Source organism: Oncorhynchus masou, chromosome 29, assembly GCF_036934945.1.
Source record: "Oncorhynchus masou masou isolate Uvic2021 chromosome 29, UVic_Omas_1.1, whole genome shotgun sequence".
Lineage (NCBI taxonomy): Eukaryota > Metazoa > Chordata > Actinopteri > Salmoniformes > Salmonidae > Oncorhynchus > Oncorhynchus masou.
Genome location: NC_088240.1, coordinates 92,360,237 through 92,370,121, shown reverse-complemented (window position 1 = coordinate 92,370,121; position 9,885 = coordinate 92,360,237). Strand labels below are relative to the sequence as shown.

The following is a 9,885-nucleotide window of genomic DNA, read 5'->3' as shown; positions in this document are numbered from 1 at the left end:
GGATGATTCCCCTCCAATCTGGGACTGATTTAGACCTGGGACACCAGGTGGGTGATTCCCCTCTAATCAGGGACTGATTTAGACCTGGGACACCAGGTGGGTGATTCCCCTCCAATCTGGGACTGATTTAGACCTGGGACACCAGGTGGGTGATTCCCCTCTAATCAGGGACTGATTTAGACCTGGGACACCAGGTGGGTGATTCCCCTCTAATCAGGGCCTGATTTAGACCTGGGACACCAGGTGGGTGATTCCCCTCTAATCAGGGACTGATTTAGACCTGGGACACCAGGTGGGTGATTCCCCTCTCATCAGGGCCTGATTTAGACCTGGGACACCAGGTGGGTGATTCCCCTCTAGTCAGGGCCTGATTTAGACCTGGGACACCAGGTGGGTGATTCCCCTCTAATCAGGGCCTGATTTAGACCTGGGACACCAGGTGGGTGATTCCCCTCTAATCAGGGACTGATTTAGATCTGGGACACCAGGTGGGTGATATTAATGATTAGGTAAAACAGAAAAGCAGCAGTTGTCCGGACCTTGTCGGGATCAGATTGTAAATCCCCCTGTTATAGAGGCTAACATACCGTCACATGTGGGCAGAGGATGGCTCCACCAGTGGTTCTTCCCACAGACCAGCGGTTCCTCGTGACTGAGCCGGTATCCCTGGTCACACTGGAACGACACCGTGGACCCGATGGCCAGGTCATGGCCATACCGCACACCGTTCACCGGGATCCCAGGGTCCATGCATGACGATGTGTCCAATGTCACGACTGGTAGGAGACAAGGTAAAAAAAAATGAATATTTATACTTTAGGGCCTGTCCACGTTAATGTGTTAATAACTCCTTAACTTTAGCCATTTTTTTATCATCGCACATTGTTTTCATTTTTTGTTTTTGAAGGGGCGCAGTTCATCGCATCTCCATTTTTTTTTCATCCAAAAGGTATTTGTTTCCTCACGGACCGTTTTGAGCGCAACACACAACATGCTCTTTGCTCTGCTGAGCTCTTGGTATTAGCTCAGTGGGAAGCTCAGTTGGCAGTTTTAAGGAAAACTTACAGAAAGTTCAACTATAAACACATTCCCAGGCATTTCTTTAGATTACAGCAACAACAACAAAAAGAATTTGCACTGAAGTAGCTTGCTATTCACGCTAATGTAAGCTAGCTAGCTAACTAACTAATCAAATGAGAATGTTTAGAATGTTTAGAATGTTTAGAATGTTTAGATTGCCATCTCTAGTTTCCCACATTGATTTGAATCAGAACAGAACTTTCCATTCCATTTAGCTATTGTCTTTGTTGAAGTTCTCAGGTCAAAAGATTTAAAGGGACAGTGCAGTTAAAAACAATTGTTTGGATTTTTTGTATATTATTTTCACAAGTTATAAGTTTAAGAGAATGCACATCAATGTAAGTACAAAAAATGTTACCATATCCCAACCACCATCCCTCCACATAACACATCCACCCCCCAAACCCTCCCTACCTCATCTGACTCTGGGTCAGTAGACAAAGGGCCTCATCTGACACTGGGTCAGTAGACAAAGGACTTCATCTGACTCTGGGTCAGTAGATAAATGGCCTCATCTGACTCTGGGTCAGTAGATAAAGGGCCTCATCTGACTCTGGGTCAGTAGATAAAGGGCCTCATCTGACTCTGGGTCAGTAGATAAAGGGCCTCATCTGACTCTGGGTCAGTAGATAAAGGGCTTCATCTGACTCTGGGTCAGTAGATAAAGGACCTCATCTGACTCTGGGTCAGTAGATAAAGGGCCTCATCTGACTCTGGGTCAGTAGATAATGGGCTTCATCTGACTCTGGATCAGTAGATAAAGGGCCTCATCTGACTCTGGGTCAGTAGATAAAGGGCCTCATCTGACTCTGGGTCAGTAGATAAAGGACCTCATCTGACTCTGGATCAGTAGATAAAGGGCTTCATCTGACTCTGGGTCAGTAGATAAAGGACCTCATCTGACTCTGGGTTAGTAGATAAAGGGCTTCATCTAGGCCTCATCTGACTCTGAGTCAATAGATAAAGGACCTCATCTGACTCTGGGTTAGTAGATAAAGGGCTTCATCTGGGCCTCATCTGACTCTGGGTCAGTAAATAAAGGGCCTCATCTGACTCTGGGTCAGTAGGTAAAGGGCTTCATCTGACTCTGGGTCAGTAGATAAAGGACCTCATCTGACTCTGGGTCAGTAGATAAAGGGCCTCGTCTGACTCTGGGTCAGTAGATAAAGGGCCTCATCTGACTCTGGGTCAGTAGATAAAGGGCCTCATCTGACTCTGGATCAGTAGATAAAGTGCCTCATCTGACTCTGGGTCAGTAGATAAAGGGCCTCATCTGACTCTGGGTCAGTAGATAAAGGGCCTCATCTGACTCTGGGTCAGTAGATAAAGGGCCTCATCTGACTCTGGGTCAGTAGATAAAGGGCTTCATCTGACTCTGGGTCAGTAGATAAAGGACCTCATCTGACTCTGGGTCAGTAGATAAAGGGCCTCATCTGACTCTGGGTCAGTAGATAATGGGCTTCATCTGACTCTGGATCAGTAGATAAAGGGCCTCATCTGACTCTGGGTCAGTAGATAAAGGGCCTCATCTGACTCTGGGTCAGTAGATAAAGGACCTCATCTGACTCTGGATCAGTAGATAAAGGGCTTCATCTGACTCTGGGTCAGTAGATAAAGGACCTCATCTGACTCTGGGTTAGTAGATAAAGGGCTTCATCTAGGCCTCATCTGACTCTGAGTCAATAGATAAAGGACCTCATCTGACTCTGGGTTAGTAGATAAAGGGCTTCATCTGGGCCTCATCTGACTCTGGGTCAGTAAATAAAGGGCCTCATCTGACTCTGGGTCAGTAGGTAAAGGGCTTCATCTGACTCTGGGTCAGTAGATAAAGGACCTCATCTGACTCTGGGTCAGTAGATAAAGGGCCTCGTCTGACTCTGGGTCAGTAGATAAAGGGCCTCATCTGACTCTGGGTCAGTAGATAAAGGGCCTCATCTGACTCTGGATCAGTAGATAAAGGGCCTCATCTGACTCTGGGTCAGTAGATAAAGGGCCTCATCTGACTCTGGGTCAGTAGATAAAGGGCCTCACCTGACTCTGGGTCAGTAGATAAAGGGCCTCATCTGACTCTGGGTCAGTAGATAAAGGACCTCATCTGACTCTGGGTCAGTAGATAAAGGGCCTCATCTGACTCTGGGTCAGTAGATAAAGGGCCTCATCTGACTCTGGGTCAGTAGATAAAGGACCTCATCTGTCTCTGGGTCAGTAGGGTTCTAAAGGGGCTAATTGTCAAAATGTCGAAGTATCCCTGTAAACATCTTGAATTAGAGTCAAATTTCAACAATTTCAATTTTTTTTGATTAATCACGATTAACTACAGAAAATCATGCGATTTAATTGTGATTAACTTTGTTAATCATTTGACAGCCTTAATTTACATATGGATAGAATCCTACAATAGTTCCAGTTTGGGACAGGATTAATAAATTCCATAAATGTTCCATAAGAAGCAACGGCTGTCACGTCTAGTCCTGCTCTCCCTCTCTGGCGCTTGTTATCGACAGTTTTCTCATTATTACGCACACCTGTCACCATCGTTATGCGCACCTGCGCCTCATGAGACTCACCTGGACTCATCGCATTCCTTATTACCATCCCCCTATATATGTCACTCCCTTTGGTTCTTTCCTCAGGCGTTATTGATTCTGTTGAACGTCCTTACGCTGCTCGTGTGTCTTGTTTTGTTCCTAGTTTGTTTATTTATTAAATTTACTCCCTTGCCTCTCGTTTATTAGCGCTACACGTTACAATAGCAGTGTGTTGAGCTAACTAGGGGTCCCACAGATCATTTTATGGTGGAGAAAATGTCACTCATTCTCTTCATTTTAGCAGCTGAAATGCTTTCCAGAGCAAATACAGGAAGTCAGAAAGTCAGTTTATTCTACAGGAAGTCAGTTTATTCTACAGGAAGTAAGTTTATTCTACAGGAAGTCAGGAACTCAGTTTATTCTACAGGAAGTCGGGAAATCAGTTTATTCTACAGGAAGTCAGGTACTCAGTTTATTATACAGGAAGTTGGGAAATCAGTTTATTCTACAGGAAGTTGGGAAATCAGTTTATTCTACAGGAAGTCGGGAAATCAGTTTATTCTACAGGAAGTCAGGAACTCAGTTTATTCTACAGGAAGTCAGGTACTCAGTTTATTCTACAGGAAGTCAGGTACTCAGTTTATTATACAGGAAGTTGGGAAATCAGTTTATTCTACAGGAAGTCGGGAAATCAGTTTATTCTACAGGAAGTTGGGAAATCAGTTTATTCTACAGGAAGTTGGGAAATCAGTTTATTCTACAGGAAGTCGGGAAATCAGTTTATTCTACAGGAAGTTGGGAAATCAGTTTATTCTACAGGAAGTCGGGAAATCAGTTTATTCTACAGGAAGTCAGGAAATCCGTTTATTCTACAGGAAGTTGGGAAATCAGTTTATTCTACAGGAAGTCGGGAAATCAGTTTATTCTACAGGAAGTTGGGAAATCAGTTTATTCTACAGGAAGTCAGGAAATCAGTTTATTCTACAGGAAGTCAGGTACTCAGTTTATTCTACAGGAAGTCTGGAAATCAGTTTATTCTACAGGAAGTTGGGAAATCAGTTTATTCTACAGGAAGTCGGGAAATCAGTTTATTCTACAGGAAGTCAGGAACTCAGTTTATTCTACAGGAAGTCGGGAAATCAGTTTATTCTACAGGAAGTCAGGTACTCAGTTTATTATACAGGAAGTTGGGAAATCAGTTTATTCTACAGGAAGTTGGGAAATCAGTTTATTCTACAGGAAGTCAGGAACTCAGTTTATTCTACAGGAAGTTGGGAAATCAGTTTATTCTACAGGAAGTCGGGAAATCAGTTTATTCTACAGGAAGTCAGGAAATCAGTTTATTCTACAGGAAGTCGGGAAATCAGTTTATTCTACAGGAAGTTGGGAAATCAGTTTATTCTACAGGAAGTTGGGAAATCAGTTTATTCTACAGGAAGTCGGGAAATCAGTTTATTCTACAGGAAGTTGGGAAATCAGTTTATTCTACAGGAAGTCAGGAAATCCGTTTATTCTACAGGAAGTTGGGAAATCAGTTTATTCTACAGGAAGTTGGGAAATCAGTTTATTCTACAGGAAGTTGGGAAATCAGTTTATTCTACAGGAAGTCAGGAAATCCGTTTATTCTACAGGAAGTTGGGAAATCAGTTTATTCTACAGGAAGTCGGGAAATCAGTTTATTCTACAGGAAGTTGGGAAATCAGTTTATTCTACAGGAAGTCAGGAAATCAGTTTATTCTACAGGAAGTTGGGAAATCAGTTTATTCTACAGGAAGTCGGGAAATCAGTTTATTCTACAGGAAGTTGGGAAATCAGTTTATTCTACAGGAAGTCAGTTTATTCTACAGGAAGTCAGTTTATTCTACAGGAAGTCAGGAAATCAGTTTATTCTACAGGAAGTTGGGAAATCAGTTTATTCTACAGGAAGTCGGGAAATCAGTTTATTCTACAGGAAGTTGGGAAATCAGTTTATTCTACAGGAAGTCAGGAAATCAGTTTATTCTACAGGAAGTTGGGAAATCAGTTTATTCTACAGGAAGTCAGTTTATTCTACAGGAAGTCAGTTTATTCTACAGGAAGTTGGGAATTCGGTTTATTCTATACTCTACGACACAGATATAACTCAGGCTACCTATTGTACATCATAAGTAGGGCCTGTCGTGGCCCTAATCTTACTGATCAGAGCTGTGTCTATGTTTGCTGCTTGATAAGAAGGAATCCAGAACAGTCTCATTAAGAGTTGAGACAAGACTGTACATCCACAACTCAGACTTTCACATAAATCAAGATAATGGGTTTGGAAATAGAGCTTGTTGTTGTCTCAACTTATTATCATTAATTGATATCAATGGTAGACTTGTACCATATATGTGTTTGTCAGAACACCAGTCATAAAGGCCACACAAAAAAAACATATTGTTATTATCTCACTCTCGTAGAAGATCTTGAAGCCGCTGTTGGATCTGCTGTTGTCGGTGGTGAAGAGGAGGTAGATGAAGTTACTACTGCTGAACAGGAACTGTGGGACCTGGGTCCCGTTGAACGAGCCAATCAGAGGCGAGAGCAGGTTGGGACCATCATGCAACTCCAGGAAGTCATAGCTGAGCTCCGTCTGGAACCTGATTCACAGGGAAAGAGAAGAGATGGAAGGGAAGAGAGAGGAGAGGAGAGGAGAGGAGAGGAAGAAGGGAGAGGAGAGGAGAGGAGGGGAGAGGAGGGGAGAGGAGGGGAGAGGGGAGAGGAGTGGAGAGGAGAGGAGAGGAAGAAGGGAGAGGAGTGGAGAGGAGAGGAGAGGAGAGGAGAGGAAGAAGGGAGAGGAGTGGAGAGGAGAGGGAGGAGAGGGAGGGGAGAGGGAGAGGGGAGAGGAGAGGAGAGGGAGAGAGGAGAGAAGGGAGAGGAGAGGAGAGGAGAGGGAGGAGGAGGGGGAGAGGAGAGGAGGGGGAGGGGGAGGGGGAGAGGGGAGAGGAGAGGGGGGGGAGAGGAGAGGGAGAGGGAGAGGAGGGGGGGGAGAGGAGAGGAGGAGGGGGGAGGGAGAGGAGAGGAGAGAGGAGAGAAGGGAGAGGAGAGGAGAGGAGAGGAGAGGAGAGGAAGAAGGGAGAGGAGTGGAGAGGAGAGGAGAGGAGAGGAAGAAGGGAGAGGAGTGGAGAGGAGAGGAGAGGAGGGGAGGGGAGAGGGAGAGGAGAGGGGAGAGGAGAGAAGGGAGAGGAGGGAGAGGAGAGGGGAGGGAGAGGGAGAGGAGAGGAGAGAGAGAAGGGAGAGGAGAGAGGAGAGGAGGGGAGAGGAGAGGAGGAGAGGGAGAGGAGAGGGAGGAGGGGGAGAGGAGAGGAGAGGGAGGAGGAGGGAGGAGGAGAGGAGAGGAGGGAGAGAGGAGAGGAGAGGAGAGGAGAGGAGGAGAGGAGAGGGAGAGGGAGAGGAGAGGAGAGGAGAGGAGAGGAGAGGAGAGGAGAGGAGAGGAGAGGAGAAGAGGTACAGGTATAAGTCTGATTTGTCGGTTTGAAACCGTAAGCAATTCTTTCTTTCTTTCTTTTTTTCTTTCATTCTTTCTTTCTTTCTTTCTTTCATTCATTAATTACTTAATTAATTCCTCCATCCATCCATCCACCCCTTTACCCAATCATCCGTTCTTATGGCCGTTGTCCATCCACCCGCCCATCCATCCATCCTGACCAGAAATGCTTCACACAGCAATTGCTTCCAATAATTTGTCGTTGTTAAGATCTCACCATTTTTAAATATTTTAATACTTCTTTTATTTAACCTTGATTTAATTAGGCAATTTAATTGGACAGGACATATATCTGCTTTGGCCATTCAGGCCCTCCAGTCCTCTACAGTATAAAACAGATGACATCAGAGCTCTACATCCCTCCAGTCCTCTACATTATAAAACAGATGACATCAGAGCTCTACATCCCTCCAGTCCTCAACAGTATAAAACAGATGACAGAGCTCTACATCCCTCCAGTCCTCTACAGTATAAAACAGATGACAGAGCTCTACATCCCTCCAGTCCTCTAGAGTATAAAACAGATGACATCAGAGCTCTACATCCCTCCAGTCCTCTACAGTATAAAACAGATGACATCAGAGCTCTACATCCCTCCAGTCCTCTAGAGTATAAAACAGATGACATCAGAGCTCTACATCCCTCCAGTCCTCTAGAGTATAAAACAGATGACATCAGAGCTCTACATCCCTCCAGTCCTCTACAGTATAAAGCAGATGACATCAGAGCTCTACATCCCTCCAGTCCTCTACAGTATAAAGCAGATGACAGAGCTCTACATCCCTCCAGTCCTCTAGAGTATAAAACAGATGACATCAGAGCTCTACATCCCTCCAGTCCTCTAGAGTATAAAACAGATGACATCAGAGCTCTACATCCCTCCAGTCCTCTACAGTATAAAACAGATGACATCAGAGCTCTACATCCCTCCAGTCCTCTACAGTATAAAACAGATGACATCAGAGCTCTACATCCCTCCAGTCCTCTGCAGTATAAAACAGATGACATCAGAGCTCTACATCCCTCCAGTCCTCTAGAGTATAAAACAGATTACATCAGAGCTCTACATCCCTCCAGTCCTCTACAGTATAAAACAGATGACATCAGAGCTCTACATCCCTCCAGTCCTCTACAGTATAAAACAGATGACATCAGAGCTCTACATCCCTCCAGTCCTCTACAGTATAAAACAGATGACATCAGAGCTCTACATCCCTCCAGTCCTCTACAGTATAAAACAGATGACATCAGAGCTCTACATCCCTCCAGTCCTCTACAGTATAAAACAGATGACATCAGCCAACCCAGAGCTCTACATCCCTCCAGTCCTCTACAGTATAAAACAGATGACATCAGAGCTCTACATCCCTCCAGTCCTCTACAGTATAAAACAGATTACATCAGCCAACCCAGAGCTCGACATCAATAACATTTTAAAACAGTCTTCAGCCTACTGAGAGAAACACAATGCAGTCAATAGTAATTAATATAACATCGGAAATACAATACAGGATCAAGCCCCATTCAGCCAATCAAAAGTACCTAACAGAATGTAATGGACAATTTGAAGGAGACACACTTTTGTTCAATAACATTAATGTAAAAATCTGAAGTACAGTCTAATCTGATTGGGGGACATACGTCATCTGACATTTCCTCAGTCTAAAGCAAGGAGCATCAACGTTTGGGAGAGGAAAAAAAAGTTATATATTTTAGCCTCTGACTTTTTGGAGAGAGTCATTCCCTATCTGGGCTCTGGCTGCTGTGCTGTCATACAGACCTGTCAAAACTGATCTTGACAGAGCGTCCGGGCGTCGCCTCGATGACCCACTCACAGCTGAGGGAGTCCTTATAGTATCCAGGCCACCCTGGGGACAGGATCACTCCGGACGGAGCAGAGTAGTGGCCTCCACATGGGGCTATACAGGGTCAGGGAGGGAGGGAGGTGAGGGGGAGGGGAGGGAGGGAGGGAGGGAGGCAGGGAGGCAGGGAGGCAGGGAGGGAGGGAGGTGAGGGGGAGAGGGAGGGAGGCAGGGAGGCAGGGGGAGAGGGAGGGAGGCAGGGAGGCAGGGAGGGAGGGAGGCAGGGAGGGAGGGAGGGAGGGAGGGAGGGAGGGAGGGAGGGAGGGAGGGAGGGAGGAGGGAGGGAGGGAGGGAGGGAGGGAGGGAGGGAGGGAGGGAGGGAGGGAGATAATATGATATAGTATCGACTTAGGTACTACATGGGTCAGGGGATGCATTCCAAACGGAATTCTACTCACCAAATAGGGCACGAGTTTTGACCAGGGCCCCATGTAGGGAATAGTGTAACATTTGGGACCGACCCAGGGAGAGAGAGAGGCAGTTATCTGCTGTACTGTTAGAGCTGCTCACCTCCCTGCAACATTAAGGACATGACCAACATACAGAGGAATCTATCTACAGTAACACCAGGTTCCTCTACTACAGTAGATGCATCTCTCTGACTCTACACCAGGTTCCTCTACTACAGTAGATACATCTCTCTGACTCTACACCAGGTTCCTCTACTACAGTAGATACATCTCTCTGACTCTACACCAGGTTCCTCTACTACAGTAGATACATGTCTCTGACTCTACACCAGGTTCCTCTACTACAGTAGATACATGTCTCTGACTCTACACCAGGTTCCTCTACTACAGTAGATACATCTCTCTGACTCTACACTAGGTTCCTCTACTACAGTAGATGCATCTCTCTGACTCTACACCAGGTTCCTCTACTACAGTAGATACATCTCTCTGACTCTACA

General features: G+C 45.5%; 1 protein-coding gene across 1 annotated transcript in view; it reads right to left on the bottom strand.

The window, feature by feature from the left end:
• Positions 1-549: 549 nt before the first annotated feature.
• LOC135519840 (CUB and sushi domain-containing protein 3-like) overlaps positions 550-9,885 on the bottom strand; it is a 13,748-nt gene continuing 4,412 nt past the window's right edge. The window contains exons 6-8 of the mRNA XM_064945046.1: positions 8,894-9,032; positions 6,039-6,226; positions 550-776 (exon numbers count right to left, since the gene is read on the bottom strand). Coding sequence (XP_064801118.1) covers positions 550-776; positions 6,039-6,226; positions 8,894-9,032 — 554 coding nt within the window. The remainder of the gene's footprint in view (positions 777-6,038; positions 6,227-8,893; positions 9,033-9,885) is intronic.